Raw genomic sequence first — 17,811 nt, 5'->3', positions numbered from 1 at the left:
ACATGTGATAGTGAAAATATAGCTATATATTATATATTGTGGTCAGTTAACAGATTGTATAACCACATGAGGAAGACAAGTGAAATCTAAGACAAGTGAAATCTACCACTGAATCTGCACACATATTAACAGTAGTTCCTTATACAATATGTATAGAGATATAGAGCAAGTATATCCATACATGATAAAGTGAATCCAAATATTTTGAACCACTAAAAAAGCACAGACATTTGAACTGTAGAGAAAATCACTTTACAAACCAATTTCACATTGATATGTGTATGTGTATACTGGCATTTCTGCATAACCATTCTTAATTAACACTTGCATCATGGTGGAATCTCATGCAGATTTAGCACATCACCAAGTCCATGCACAACTCACCAGTCCATACATATATAATTATACTAAGTGTTATAGAGGTAGCTATACCTTATAGCTGAACATTTTATGTGGAATGACATGCAGGGTATAATATATCATTTTTGCAGAGGTCTTTAATGGATCTGGAACTATTTATCACATGTACAGATTTTCGCAATAAACAGATAATTAATTTGGTATTATGGATTATGAAGTCAAGTGACTTCTCCACTTTATGACATGCAAGCTACTCAACATGAATGGATTACCATGCACACATTACTAACCCATGCACTATAGTAAATCATTTAGTGGTGGTGTGATGATAAATGTTATTTGTATTGATTTTCAGTACACAACATAAAACTCACCAAATACAAATTACAATAGTAAATAGACGACAGCGAAAATGATGTTTAAAAGTTTACATTAAATAAACAAAACCCAAACCCGTACCTATATATTACATTAATTAGATAGCTTGTTCAATATATTCAGAGCCTCGTCTCAAGAACTCTAAGGTCAGTTCATCATCAGCCAGATCAACTGGGCTCTTGTAACAACTGGTCAATTTCTCTACATTAGCACCATATTGGATGAGTAGTACCAACACATCCATGCTGGAATGTAGAGCAGCTAAGTGAAGTGCTGTCCAATGTTCATAATCATCACAGTCTACTGTTACTAACTGGTTCTCCAACATGTAGTAAGCCAGTCCAAGGTAGTTCTTAGCTGCTGACAGGTGTAAGGCACTTTGTTGTATTTGTCTAGTGCTCCTCTTGTCCTCTTCATTCACTCTCATTACAATGTTCAATAGTTCTAGTTCTTCTCGTTTGCAGTTGGCACTATCCCAGTGTGTAACTGATCTGGTTTTCAGATATGTCACCTCTGCTTGGAGAAGGTAAGCACAAAGTTCACAGTTTGACTTGCAAACATTGATCGGTCTAAAATTGTCCATGGTGCGAGTGTTGACCAGTTCTGGCTTGTGTTGGAGTAGCATCTCAACTGCATCTATGTTTTCAAACGAGACAGCTACGTGTAACGCGTTCCATCCTTCCTCGTCTGCTGTAAGCAAATCTGCACCCTCATTTACCATCAGCTCAAAACACTCAAATTGATCTTCAAAGATGGTACGGTGCAGTAGTGGCATTCCAGTCGGGTCTTTAAGATCCAAGACACTCTTGCCGTGTTTGGTGATTAGTTTCTTAATTTCTTCTTTGTCTCCATCAGTGATGGCTTGTTGCAACATGACGTTGACCGGGAAAGTTACCCTTCGTTTAGTCCGAGGTCTAGCCTTAACATTCTTCACGTTCAAAGATGTCAAAGCTTTAAGCGTTTCACTCAGTAGTCCACTGGAGTAGTCGTTTCTTTTTAACGCAATTTCCATTACTTCTTTTATTCGTTTATGTACGGTGCAGCTATAATTTACTCGACTTTTATATAGTTCGAGTACCGGAACCTCGATCGGAACGAAGCCATTCCGGCAGCTGATTGATAATGTGACGCCCACTTGTTCTTCACACGCACTGTTAGTATTTACATCAAGGAGCTCATAATCGGCGCTATATATCTAAGCTCCTGTTTACATTTAATAACTCTCGTTTGTGGCCAAAGTGTGAAGTGAAGCCCCCTGCCTGAGTAGCTTCTTCCTCCCTATGCAGCACCTCACTTTACATACATACGTAAGCTAGACATAAATTTTAAAATCAATTACAAAACAGAGTCTCCGAATGAAATAAGTCCACTGGAACGCACTTTTAATACAAAGTGACCCTGTGAGGATCTCACTCCTCTAATACACTGGATTGCAGAGTGAAGGAGACAAAAAGATAAACAGCATCTAGCTAATCCATCCCAAGACAGCTGCATATGGTTTTTTCCGAAAGTAAATTAGCCAATTTCTTGTAAAATACAGTGGCTTTATGACCCATTCCTCCTGTAGCAGAAAACACCAATGGGGTAAATGTACTGTGTTCCACTTCTCGGAGTCATGACTCATAAGCTCTCTTCTTCAAAGATTCATGCTTCCTGTAACTTGAGTGAATCAGTATTGGATCCTCTGTTGGAAGTTCAGATTTAAACTCTGATATCTGTGTAGCACTTCTCAAAATGGCCGCCCTAAAAACCATTCATTGAAATATCCAAACGTGCTCCATCCTCAACATTAGCTGTCTTATATTTAAAAGTCTCATCATCCAGTGGCTGCAAATGAGGTTCAACCTCTACATCATGACACACCTCAGTTAAAAGCTCAGCAGTTAGATCCCTCACCTCATTGTGTTGTATTGAGGGAAACCCACCCTTCAGACATGACAATGCATGATCAACAGAGCATGCATAGCAACATGCACAGTGAGATAGTGTTCGGGTGGGCAGCCAACCATACCGCAATGCAAGAGCATCTCGAAAAGCTGTCTTATGTAGAGAAAAGCCATGTTCCTGCACAGGAAAAGCTGTCTTATGTAGAGAAAAGCCATGTTCCTGCACAGGTAAAGCTGTTAGCCAGCTAGAGGCACCCTTTTCTTGTGCCAAACCAACAGCCATCTGAAGCCTAGTTGTAAGCTGAGGGAGCAGCTCCTTTGAAAGTGTGGACAAATTCAGCATCTTAGATTCCTTGATTTCTATCTTTTGTGAAAGCTGACTACATCTAATATCTGCTCCATAGTTGAAATTCTGTGACAGGATGTGCAGTCGTAATGGTACTGTAACATACAGTGAGGCTGAGAATTCAGCAGGTGACAAAGAATCAGGAGCAACAATGCCCAAGCCTCCAAATCTAGTTGGCAGGGCAAAAAGTGAACGTTGTAACTTTTAATTCAGTGAACTAGTGAACTTTTAATTCAGTAGGGAAGCCATGTAGCTATCACAGTATCGACAACATTTGTTAATTCCTTGTTTCCCATCACCCACCCACGTGCCACTTTGCCTACCGCATCATAGTTGGTTAAAATTATTTAGAAATATGGCGAATTATTTCTGTGCTCAAGATTGAGATACAGTACTCTAAAATAGAGCAGTCAGCAACTCTATTATAACACTCAGCTGTCCTACTACAGCAATCATACCCATAATTTATTTCCTGGGAGGCATTCAAACTCCTCTAACAGTGTTATTTTGTTACTAAATTTCTTGGAAAGTACTTTGTTGCACTCATGAAAAGCTTACAATCCTTTGAAACATCTATCCTGTTGCTTGAAACTAATTCAGTGTATTGTCATTTTAAAGGCTCACTAAATAATGAAATTTTAGTTAGTAATAATAATAACCCCCCTGCCCCCACTGCCTGATTGCTCTCAAGGTGACAGGAAACAAGGAACCTTATTATGTTGGCCTTAGCTTGCTAACACTAGTTCCTCTGGCCAAATATTCAACCCATAAATGGCATAATTACACCCTAGGCCTTACACATAGCTACTGTTAAATTACACTCGGTAGGACATGTCTCGGTAGGACATGTAGAGACTTAAAGTTTGCTAGTGCATTAAGAATTTAGCTGGCCATGTATAGTTTAATGTAACTGAAAGGAAACAGTAAATAAACCATAAATGGGTTACTGTGGTATAACAACTGGCTATCCCACTAAGAATACACACCACCAGCTAGTACACAGAAAATTTTGGAATTTTCAACTAGAGTAGGGACCATAGCACATCGATAATAAGTACCAAAACAAGCTGGAGTAGTGCACGATATTAAATCACAGTAAGTGCATTTCCATTATGGTATCTTGAGCACAGTAGGGATGTAACACTTCTTATTTTACTGTGATTTAACATCGTGCACTATTCCAGCTTGTTTCGGTACTTTTTATCAATGTGCTATGGTCCCAACTCTAGTTGAAAATTTCAAATTTTTCTGTGTACTTGTTTGTTAACTTTTTTCATAAATAATTATTATGACTGGTGAATCTGAATCTGAAATGGTGCCATGCGCCCCAGCTATATCAAATGTCGTCGCCATCAATGGATGGGACACAAAGGAGGACACTGGTAAGTCCATGAAGAATGTATTGTACGTACTGCGGTATGCCAAAAGGCACCTCTCAAGCTGAAGTGACATCGAACAGTGAAAAAATCAAGCCCGTAGCCTTAGCTGTTATCAAGTTACACTTGTCTGAAGGCATTAGTCAGTTACTCAGTCAGCAGAAAATTCCATTGAATAATTCTTTTTAAAAAAATCCATAGCAACTTGTTGAAAGTGTTTTGGGTCAATCTGAAAGCTTTGGGCTTAGTTTTACCTAACCAATACTGTCTCATTGTTGTCAGGGAAAATTGAGGCTGGTTTTTGGGTGATGTTATTTTGTGGGTCACACCTACTCCTTTGTGGTCCCTACTATACAGTACTATCGTACTGTGACAACTATATACTGCTTGATTTGCAACTCAAAATATTGAACCCTTTTGTGGTTGATGAGTAATGCAGCTATAGCATGAATTCTGTATATATACAATATGCAGACTGGTTTGTGATAAAACACTTTACAGTTTACACATGCTATATATGTAGCAGCTACATCATTACTGTAACACACTATTTCATTTTTAAAGAGGAACGTACGTGGTAATAACTTGTACTGCACACTAATTAATGTTATTGCATTTCAAAAGTTACTCTAAGTGCACAGAAACATCCAATTGAGTTGTATTTTATCTGTGAGTCACCCCTTGTAAGTCAAGCCTATGCTGGTCAGTAGAAATACTACACTATATACAGAGTGGAGGACTTGGACGTGCAGAGTGTAGTCTGCAGAAGTGTAGAGAATAATTTAATATTATACAGTTTTGCTATCAAATTGACATCATGTTTGCAAAATGAAAACAAATAATATCCTCAAATCACACATATCCTGATCTTGTGACCAATTATGTAATTGCTAAATATAGAATGTTGTGTATAATGTTTGGGCTCAGTGTTTTAAACAATTATGATGGTCAACTGGTGGTCCTATATACACACACATTACTGACTTACATCATTCTTGTCATTATGACCAACATGTGATACAATAGTATCTTCACACTTGAGTTAACTGACCTAAGAAATGCCATCTTTTGTTCTACCCTGGGATCACAAAAGGATTCTACATGTAATAGTGAAGTGAATAATGTCTTGTCATGTTGTCAATAATTTGTATAGTTCAAATGGTGCTAAATAACATTCCACATATACATTTTAGCTAATGCAGAGAGGACATGTGTGCTATTTTTAGTTAATTCTATATTTTTTTCCACAAGCTTTTTTCAACATTAAATGTGTAATCGTCTGATTAACGAATATTTTAACAAATAACAAATATTTCTTACCAAATAAGAATGTTTCTTAATAAACAAATATTCATATATTATTCATTTCAGCCTTAATATTATACCTTCAGGAGAATGAAACAATTAGTAAAACAGAAAACATGCAGTTTAAGGTAAATAATTATCTAACAATTTTCTGTCACCAGTAATGGTACATCTAACTTGCTTACATGTATGTGCACTACTACCTAATGTGTGCCAGCATACTTGAGCAAACCGCAGTGGGAGCTATATAGAAAACATTTATGTAACTAACACTTAATCATTACAAGAACTAGTCTTTGTATGTGGCCCTATAGCTGCTGTTCTCATTCTACCTGTTATTCTTAACTAGTAACAGTTCCTCTGGTATATGCACCGCTGGTATCCATATCATCTGCCCAAAGAGGTTGAAGTTATACTTCTACTGACTGCTAATGTAACAGCACTATAATCAACATGCATGTACTTTTGTACTAAGGGGGATTGCAGTGGCTCAGATCATTGTTATCAAATAGCTATACCTTTTAAAGGACACTTTAACTGTGATCATATGAAATGCTGAATTAGAGAATTTGTCAGCTTGTTCGATCTAAATTCTTAAACCAAAAGCACAGGAAGTACACCATCATGTACTTGTTAGACCATCTTGGATAATATGGTATATCATCCAACACAGAAGCATTTCCTATATCCTGATATATAAATAATATAAACTATTTATATGCTGCTACAAAATTTAATACACTGTGTATTGCATGCCCTTAGAAACTAATCATATTGAGCATGTAGTATATGCCAAGTACATTAGAACATATAATGATTAATTCAGAGTCCAGAGTTAATGTGGTTATCAATATTATTTATATACAGCTGCAGAGCATGTGTGAAAGTTTCAAAGGATCCATTTGTAAATTTTCCCTTTCAGGCTACATACCTCAGAATATCAAAAATACCTATACTAGCTGCCATATAGTCACACGTGACTATACACATTTATTTCATCACTTGCATTCTACACATGGATAACTCATCTACAATTAACAAAGGTCTTTGTAGATACTTTCAATGGCATGTGTATTAGCTATCTAAAATTAAACATAAAATAGCAGCTATAAAGGATATATCAGCATTTATTAGTGCAAAAAAAGGTGTGATGGACATGTGCCACTGGAATGTTCCCTTTACACGAAGTAAGTAATCTGTTAACTTCATTATACTCAATGGTAGAGCTGTCTATTATGGCAGTGGACCATTTGTCATGTCAAAGAATAACGAGGCCATGCAAGGTCAGATGGTTCATATCAGCATTTACTGCAGAATATGAAGCTCTGTATAGTATATTTATAAAAGAAATTGCATTTATTCATGCATGTACACACTGACAGACTTAAAAATTTTGTCCGTTGCTGACTGGCCACATGCACAGCAATGCAATAAGTAATGCAGTAAGCAAGCGCACACAGAGGTAGCTATGCTGGTGGGGAATCATTAACTACAACTTAGAGTAGGCTAGTTATACTACTTGCAAGTGAGAATGACATCCTGAGGCCATCACTATTTACAGGTAGTACCACATTAACTCCACAGGTTTCTTTCTACTCACAGTTGGAGTAATGATTCCCAAATTCTGTGATAACAGGTACATAATTTTATGGAGATGATAAAGTAATGTCATCACCCTCTGTAGTGTAGTGCACACTATATATGGTATTATCATAGTTATTAAACTGTGGAAATGGTGACTATGACAACTCAGCATGAAGAAAAATCATGAAGCCTATGTTTGTATCCACCTGAGCCTTTGCATTTTTTTTCTTGTTATGTAGTAATTGTAGTTTGTTTGTGTTCACCTGAGCTTTTGTTTTTTTTGTTACACTCCCCAAAAATTAGCAGCCTTGGGAACCCTTTAAATGCTGGAGCCCCACTCATCAAAATACCACAATTGATAACTTAATTTTTGAATTGAAATACATGTTGCCGTCTGTCAGGAATTCCAGTGGTGCGTGTCTGTGCACACACATACACTCATGCACACATGTACACACACACCATTAATCACAATCAAAAGAATTAAGTGGATGATGATGGGATGATCAGTAGGAGTCAGTGTAGTGTGATCACTACCATCATACCTGTGACTCCAGATCTGGACAAGCATCAATCCCCAACAGTGAACATCCTCTAGCCTAACAGAAACATCAGTGACAATCAGCAATGGTGGCATTTGTTATGTGTGGGTTACTTTGATGTTCTTTAACACTTGATAAAAGCGCCATTAGCAGTGAAATATACACCGGCTATAAAACAAATCTATACTAATTGGTGTGGACCTTGACCTACACCCATGCTGGCCTACATGGCTGTCATCAAGTGGGAATATGCATGTACACATGTTAAGATATGAATTGAAAATATAGTGTATGGTGTCTATATTGCATATGTATGTATGTATGTATGCATGCATGTATGTATGTATGTATGTATGTATGTATGTATGTATGTATGTATGTATGTATGTATGTATGTATGTACGTATGTATGTATGTGTATGTATGTATGTATGTATGTACGTAGGTATGTATGTATGTATGTACGTATGTATGTATGTATGTATGTATGTATGTATGTATGTATGTATGTATGTATGTATGTATGTATGTATGTATGTATGTATGTATGTATGTATGTATGTATGTATGTATGTATGTATGTATGTATGTATGTATGTATGTATGTATGTATGTATGTACGTATGTATGTATGCATGTATGTACGTATGTACATCAACTGATAATTTTATCTGCATGTGCTCCATACAATAGCATAATATGCACGGTGGTGTATAAGCAAACATGTCAACATTGCACATATTCTTACAGCACATGCTTGGTGCACAGCCATGATAACTGGTTCAAAGTATGTCACTTGAGTACTGCATACTATATTGAGTGTTGAAACAAGAAACTGTGGCAAAATGAATGGAATGATTTCATAGAATAAACTTGAAACATATTATATATAAACAATTGAAAAGTGGATATCCTGACAGGGCAACTGAAGATTAACTACATGTAACACAAGCATATACGCTTCCAGTTACATGCAAACATGTATATAGTTGCTATAGTTGCTATAACTTACATTATTAACTATTCCCTGATCTGTGGTTTATTGCCTCTGTGCATGATGTCAAGCTACTGGAGTAACTCTATGATTGTGAGGCTGGATAGCAGCAGTAAACATTACTTAGAATTTCATAACACATAGCATAAAGTTTAATCAGGAAAGCTCTAAATAGTGAAGTATCAGTTGAACACAAAATGATGATTAAGTAGCATGTGATCACAACATGCCTTACAGGCTCACAGTTGTAAAACATTGATGTTGAGAAGTGTTACCTTGCCCACTCAACTGATTTGATTTTTTATTTATCCTCACAGTAGCTGGCAGAGCCGTTCTTCCCTACTGGAGCACACATACATACAATAACAACACAAACAGTACTAAGGCTTTAAGATAGAAGTCCTTTGCAGAGGATACAAAAAGAATTATAATTACAATTTACTGGAATATTGGCGATTAATGAATTCCACCAAGAAGAAGCAGATGAACGGAAGTACTTCTTGGTGTTTGATTGATGATAATTCAACAGATTAGTAAAACTGTCTTTACAGCATGTGTTGTAGTTATGGCAGGATCCAAACATGACAATTAGTTGCGATGACAATTTAAGCTCAATATAGTGCACACTCTGCAATGAAAACCATTGGTAGCTTATGAACAGTACATGAAAACATCTAGTGCGATTGTCACTATATATAGTAATGGTTACTATAACATGTTGCACATTGTCAGGGGTGGTGAAAAATGCAGTTCAAGGCCAACTTTGTCAATAAAAGTGCAGCTTGAAGTGCATGAGTATTATTTTGGAGGTATATACATGGGGACACGCTGGATTGCCTACTAACTACGTAGCAACATGATGTTCCTATTTGAATGTGTATACATATTGCTTGCTATAAATCAGCCCAAAAGGAGTCACCATAGGTAGAACTTTGATTTGTTAATCTTTGGTGCTGAACAGATTCTTTGTGAGGTTGTGTGATAATCAACACCATTGTAGTTGTGGTCTCATGTTCTTCTTTTCCCTCTTAAAGGAGATATCACATATTCTGTATCTTCCATTATACAGTACAGGAACTTCTTTCTTTCATATGGTATCCACCCAGACAATAACAACATAATTATAACTTAAATGGTATATCTTCCATTAATAATTTAATACATACGTATGTAGCTACAACACATTGGTATATCACTACAAGCATTTCTCAAGGACAAAACTGCTCGTGTATTGCAAGGCTGCAATCCATGTATTGTAAATACAAAAGCTTGACAGGGCTAACGTTTAACAAATTTAAGGAAATTTGCATGCCCAATTTTATTCACCGATTAGCTATGTTCTTCGATATCATTTTAATTAATTATTAGCTACTGCTAATTTGCTAAACTTTAGTCATTTTGTTATTTATAGTATGATGATCTTATAAAAACTTTGTAACTGATTCGGCCTTGTTGCTCATTACTTTAGTTGAGCATCATCTCATGATACTAGCAATGCGTAACCATGAAATATAATGTAAATCTCTTAATACTTTCAAACTGGAGACATGTGCAGTTTTAATCTTCTAAAAACTGATCAATGAATAAACAAAGTACCTGTACTGCTACTATAGTGATGCATGGTATACTGTGTGCTGTACTACTGGTATTGTTAACACTGAATTAAGGTAGCTAGTGATGGTTCATGGCCATATGGATGCAGGTATAATGTGTTCAGTTGGTAAAGTGTGAAATTGTGGGCTTGTAGTGTGGTTATATCTTAATACTCTTATTAGAAACTGAGAAGTGTTGTAATAACATCTTCTCTACTTTGTTTGTATGTGGGCAGTTTTGTTTCATGTGTCATGTTGCAGGGAAATTTAACCTATATCCCCTAGATCTTCAGCCAAATACTGATAACATTTGTATCTCAAATGTTGATTACTTGTCTCCAAAATAAGCTACTAGTGAAGGAAGAAATTATTGTTTATCTGTCAGACAACAAGCATATATATAAAGAACTTTGCGTGGGAGTATCAAAGCAAAAAAGTGTTCTATATTTGCCATAAAGATGCAAGTGTTCTATATTGGGTAGTTATAGAACACTTTAATAGACCACAGTTCTATATCAGGTAGTTATAGAGTAGAACAATAGATATAGTTACATAGACATTATTTGTGTTGGTAGTGATGCATAGTTCCTGAAATAGGTCTGCTTGGCCAAGTACTAACTTAGAAAGGAAGGGGGTGGGGCTATAGCCCCCTTAGCCCCCTCTCTAAATCTGCCCCTGGTCACCTTTGATTTCACAACTTTTTCACCCAGGCTTTTTAAGGTCGCACCTTTTTTCACAGCTTGGCTGTTTTTGTGCGGATACCACTTCTTTTTGTATTTGCAAGTTCCAAAGCCAGCCTATGGTTGACCTTGATAATTCCTTTTAACTTTTTTTCCCTTTACTACAGGAATCATCAAAGACTGCGTAGCTATATGAAGAGCTGAAATAAGATGAAGTTTGAAGGTGCATATATCCCAATGATAGCTGGGCAGATTTGACTCAAACTAGGAATGGGATGTCCTACCTTGAGGAAGCTTCTGGCACTGCAGAAATGGTTAATTATACCGTTCAAGCAGTATGGAGCTATGGATACATGAACATTTTTTATTTAGATTTTTTATTATTATTCCCAGGGTTACCAGCACCCCTTGCCACCACCCTGACATCACAGAACTATATGACACTACTCCTTCTGAAGAGAGACAAGGAGAGCAAGTCTTCTGTAAAATACAGCACTGAGCAGCATGACCCATATCACCCCTTAATGTTGAAAATACAAGTGGGATAAAAGAACACATCTCAATTTTGTTGTTCATACTTCCGTTGTTTCTCACGTTCAAAACGTCAATAAACTACGGTGAGGATACTTGGGTAGCTACCACGATATGAAGGTACTTAACTTTGACATTAAAAAATACCTTCAGATGTTTGCTTACTTCCCCAGAATCCTGAAGTATAAACGTCTACACGAGCTCCATCCTTATTATTAGCTGTTGCATATCGAAGGCCAGGTCTCACCTGTAACTTGAAGAGGCTGCAATGGATGCATGAAAATGGCATTTACTGGTTCCGTAAAACGAGTATGTTGCCCACCCACACTGGCTGTACTTGGCCGCACGACATGGCTACATTCATAATTTTTGTAGAATGTTCTAGATTTTCCATTAGATTTATGAAAAATTATGAACTTGACTATTGGGTAGATTTTAACAAGAATTTTCATTATAAAGTAGAAATAAAGTGAGGTGGTCAGCCGTGATAGCAGTGGATCAATGGTTAAGGGTTTGGATGTTTAGTATGGAGGTCCCTGGTTCGAACGCTGGTCAGTAGCTTTTTTTTCAACATTTTTATGCACCTTTTTTATCCTGCGGTGACTGTTCTATTAGAGTATTTCGACCCTGTTTTTGCCTTGTAACTCATATATATAGCTGTCAATGCAATTTCTTTTAAACTACAAAAGGTTTAAGCTATGATGGCTAACCTATATGCATAACGATTTTTAAGTTATTCCCATAAGTGGTTTACCCTGTAGGCGTGATAACAAGTTGGCCTTTTTAAATGCAAATAATCGTCCATAGCTCTATGAATATTAATCAGATTTCCACCAAACTTGGTAGGTGATACGTTCTTAAAGTGTGCCAAAGCTCAAGACAATTAAGCTACACATTTGCATTTTCTAATGGTTTTTGTAAAGTGTACGAAAAGAAGAGTCTAAGCCCCCTGAATTAAGAAAAAAAAAGAAGTTAAGCCGAATTTTGAAGGCTTATATTTCACGATTGCATTAAGCAATCTTACTCAAGTTTGGTATGTGGGGTACTGAAAGTGGAGGGTGTTTGCGGTATAAAAATGATTCCAATTCGAGAAGGAAGCACGGAGCTACGTATGAGTGAAAACCGCGTTTTGTTTCTTCCTGTAAATACACTCATGGTGTGGTGCTCCGGTTTTCTTGGCCGCACAACACACTACCGTGTTACTCACGGTGTGACGCGCCGGATTTCTTGGCCGCACGACACGCTACCGTGTATCTTGATACATAAAAATATTCTAAACCTCCATATCGTATTGTCAAAGTGTCAAAGTTAGCACACTTACACATAGAGTAACTCACCTAATATCGGACGGGCTCCAAAATCGGACGGGATTACTCGAGCTACAACAGGAATTTTTGAACAACTTAGCTATATGTCTTTAGATAGTTCAAGGCTGTGGGACTTTGGACACCAAGTATCAGCTTTCTCGGCTTCTTTGTCTGGTGGCAGCAGCCCTGCAAAGTCATTTCCAATTAATACGTATATTCCCGAAAAAAGTCGATTCACGGACACCCACAGTTTACAAATAACACCAACAGTTATACATGTTCACTTGTTAGATCAACTCATCTAGCTAGCTACTTTCTAAATATCCCCAGTTTATTTAATCAAATCGTTTAAATCACGAATTACAAACCAAATAAAATGAGACGTCACTGGAGTAATAACCGTACCGTGAATTTAAGTGTACGGAAGCATACGGTGTTTATAAAAGTATATAGTACACATTTCCCGTAAACTTATTTCAAACAACGTATACTTAATCAAGTTTCTGTATACTTAAATTTATGGTACTCCAGTGACATCTCATTTTATTTGATTTGTAATTCGTGATTTAAATGATTTGATTAAATAAACTGGGAATATTTAGAAAGTAGATGAGTTGATCTAACAAGTGAACATGCAAGACTGTTGATTGGATGTAAGTGTTATTTGTAAACTGTGGGTGTCCGTGAATCGACTTTTTCCCGGAATATACGTATTAATCAGAAATCACTTTGCAGGGCTGCTGCCACCAGACAAAGAAGCCGAGAAAGCTGATACTTGGTGTCCAAAGTCCCACAGCCTTGAACTATCTAAAGACATATAAGTTGTTCAAAAATTCCTGTTGTAGCCCGAGTAATCCCGTCCGATTTTGGAGCCCATCCGATATTAGGTGAGTTACTCTATCATTATTTCTCATGGTCACTTATTGTCTGACTGTCATAACATGTGTTTCAGAAAATCAGCCAAGCACCATGGCCTGAGTAACTAAAGTAGTTAACTTCACATATTCCCATAAATATATACTGCTTGCCTAAGTTGCATTTTACTGTGCCAGTATAGATTTGAGATAGTCAAATGCATTTTGATATATATATATATTTTTAAACAATTGGGAATTATGACATAACACACGTACATACTGAAAACTACACCATACTACTACTTATTACCTAACTATATACTTATTACTACCTACGTACTTAACTTAACCAATGTCAAAGTCAGGAAATTTGTCCTCAGCAGTAAGCGAATACTGGCGGAGTATCATTTTCGCAAAATACTGGCGGATTATGTGAATGAAACTTCCAACTTTTAGCTCTTACAGTTTTAATTTATTATACAATTGATATTCATCAATCTTTTCAGCTATATATCCACTGATTCATGGCCTTTTGCACTGCATACAATGACGTCAACTTTTTTGTACTTCCTTTAGTTACTGTTTTAGTTCACATTTATTAAAATGTTAGCTTGCTGAGTTTTTTTGTCCCTGCAGTGACATAAGATGGATACCAGATATTAATTTTGGTGATACACAGCATATTGGGTAGTATGTGTCTCCACAGAGGGCATGCAGCCTAACTATATATGTGTATAAGGTGTAATATCACCTCTCCATCTATAACACAATGAGTCATGACTGCACTGCAAGATACTTGGCAGGTACCAAATTTTATAGTGTTATGTATCTATTACCATGGTGACAGAACATGGTGATAGGATATATGATATGACAATGATTAGAGTACCAGTGCTTGGTACAAGACTGGAATTACATGCACACGCATACTAGTATTAGTACAGGACATACAGTACAGTAATATGAGAGTCTAATCTTAGTGTGAATAAAGAATTACAGAAGTCTAGCTATACATGTGGCGGTGTGATTGGGGGGAGGGGGTGGCAAATACAGTGCATTATGTATAATGCAGTACACAAAATGTCAGTTCTATATGGTAACAGTCAATACTATTGGTACTAGTAATAGCATGGGTAGCAGTGAAATTTGGGATAAATATCACGAGTGTTGTATTGGAAATTTCCAATACAACAAGAGTGGTATTTATCCCAAATAGCAGTGAAATTTGGGATAAATATCACGAGTGTTGTATTGGAAATTTCCAATACAACAAGAGTGGTATTTATCCAATACAACACTCGTGATATTTATCCCAAATTTCACTGCTACCCATGCTATTCCCAGTTAATACCATACTCGCTGCATATACGCATGGTGTGCATTAGCATTGCTATGTACGCAATTTGTCACTATGTACTAAACATGCGTCGACACTAATTGGCGCTACATTGTTAACATAAATTCTAGCCAATGAAATTACAATTACAACTTTTTTACTGCTGTCAGTGAAATACGGGATAAATTTCACTGCTACTATTGAGACTTTTGTATGGGCAGTGAAACAGGTATGGTATTATGGTATATATTACACTATTGTATATACTGCATGATTATATGGCGATCACTCCACTGTGTATAAATAAAATCCAAGTTGTAAGAGCTAAAACTTATATTGGATTTGTTAATGTACAACCTCTATAAGAGGAAAAATGTACATATTTTGATAAGAAAATAATTCATATAAAATAACTGTTATAAGTCTTTAAGTTTCTAGAAGTGACAACCTCCTCTGACAGATTGTCCCATAAAATGATGTATGAAGGGAAAAACGAATCATGGTAAGTATTTATTCTGGTTAGTTGGAAGTTTCATTCACATAATTATTTATATTGAAATACATTTGACTATCTCAGTGGAGAAATCGAAATTTCCTATACTGGTACAGTAAAAAGCAAGCAGTATATTTATGGGATCTTGTATAATCTGTGAAGTTAACTACTTTTAGTTACTCTCAGAGCATCATCCTTAGTCTCCATATTGGAGTATAGTGTTTGATATCTGCAATATAGCTCTATTTATGCTTTAACTACATTGATGATGACTGTAAATGGGGGTGGATCATCAGAAACCCACTTGTTATTGATCAATGTTTGTAACAAATTCTAATAGAGCAGTCAACCACTTCAATAAACAGTGTTTTCTGGAGCTGATGATATACTATCCAACTGGCCATGGCAATAGCAGTGTTGTGCACTGTTACACACAAACACATGCACACACACGCACACACACACATGCACACACACACACACACAAAACAAGCAAAGACAATTAACACAAAGCTTCCAGAAGCTCTCAAAAACACTGCTGTTGTTGCCCAGTGAACCAGCACCAGGCTACCTTTACACCACACTTAGGTACTAGAGTTGATACAATATTTCAAAATGCTACTTACATCCAGCATCTCCAATTTTTAGTGATATTGCCATCTATAGGCTTATCGCTTCTGATGGTGCATAGGAGTTAGTAAGGATTAGAGACATCAAGATGCTGTAGAGGAAGGAGGTAGGATGTAACTTTATCCTACTTGTAGAAATCTTTGGGTGTTTGGTCACCTCTTCTCTTTAAACCCTTCAAACCATAGCCATCTGACCATTTTAACATCCATCAGCATATTTACCACTTTAGTGTGGGCATTCAAAGGCACCACTCAGGGTTTAACTTGCATATTGGCTGGGAAATATTGGTTTGCTCATGGCTTTGATACCCAACCAGTTCAAAGATACAATACATATTGACTCGTTATATTGAGCGACATGGTGAGTTAAACTGTGGGTTTGGGTTTACAGGTTTAGTGTAGTTGCTAAGTTAATAGTTACTAAACAACAAAAGATCAGTAAAATAATTATTTGGGCAATGCACAGGTGCATATTTCTACCCACCATGTGTCAGCCATTGAGCAGATTAGCCCTCAGGTCTGTGCGGGTCCTCAGGCTTTTGGGTGTATATATATCAGCAAAATCCCTTGCAATTTCCACAAGTTCTACAAGATCCGGAAATTTCTGCAAATTAGTTCACTCCAAATCATCTTCAATACTTCAGCATTTCTATTTCAATAGAATCATGTGACTATGGAACCATCTCCTGTAATAGATACACCCTTTTCAATTCATCGACTTTAGCAACATTCTGTAAAAGAAGAATTTTAACCAATTTTAATCCTGCACTTTTCATATCGTCTGTTGATATTCAACCCTTCCAGTTTCAGTTAACTCCACACATTTAATGCAATTAATTCTGATCAATGACTCACTTTAGTTCACACACACACACACACACACACACACACACACACACACACACACACACACACACACACACACACACACACACACACACACACACACACACACACACACACACACACACACACACACACACACACACACACACACACACACACACACACACACACACACACACACACACACACACACACACACACACACACACACACACACACACACACACACACACACACACCACACGTATAGCTATATAAGTAGTAATTCAGACTACAAGACCACTGAGTCTTGTAAATCTTTAGCTTTCATGCTGTGAAGTTTTAGACTAAGTGCACTGTAGGTGTCGATAATCACATGTGTGCTTCACATACCATGTTGTATATTAATGTATGTGATTGAACTAATGATACATAGACATTGTAAGTGGTCAGGGGAGGGCATGAGCTCCCCACTTTTATATGCTTGTAACAATACTCTTAATAGAGCAGTCAACCACTCTAATAGAACAATCACATTTTTATTTCTCCTTGATTTATCTGTTAAAAAACAAAACAAAAAAAAACTGAAATTCAGTGAAAATACTGAGTTTCTATGGCTTGTTCCACTCCTCCTGCTGCCAATTACCAAGAAGAATTGATTAAATCAAAGAAATGTATGCACGGGTGTCTTATAGCTACAGACGCTCTTCCTACAATAAATTTTGCAAAAACCTACCAATGTTCATAGTCTGTTCATATTTCAGCAAAACCCAGTATCAATTTTTGGCAT

The 17,811-nt window shown here is 36.7% G+C and overlaps 1 protein-coding gene across 1 annotated transcript; it reads right to left on the bottom strand.

The window, feature by feature from the left end:
• Positions 1 to 683: 683 nt before the first annotated feature.
• On the bottom strand, positions 684 to 1,799 carry LOC136250023 (protein phosphatase 1 regulatory subunit 12C-like). The gene has a single exon (XM_066042183.1). It carries the CDS (start codon positions 1,748 to 1,750, stop codon positions 836 to 838), a length of 915 nt encoding a protein of 304 aa, XP_065898255.1. The 5' UTR covers positions 1,751 to 1,799; the 3' UTR covers positions 684 to 835.
• Positions 1,800 to 17,811: the final 16,012 nt, after the last annotated feature.

This window comes from Dysidea avara, chromosome 3, assembly GCF_963678975.1.
Source record: "Dysidea avara chromosome 3, odDysAvar1.4, whole genome shotgun sequence".
Lineage (NCBI taxonomy): Eukaryota > Metazoa > Porifera > Demospongiae > Dictyoceratida > Dysideidae > Dysidea > Dysidea avara.
Note: the sequence above shows the minus strand (reverse complement) of the source record. Positions and strands in the feature narration are given on the sequence as shown.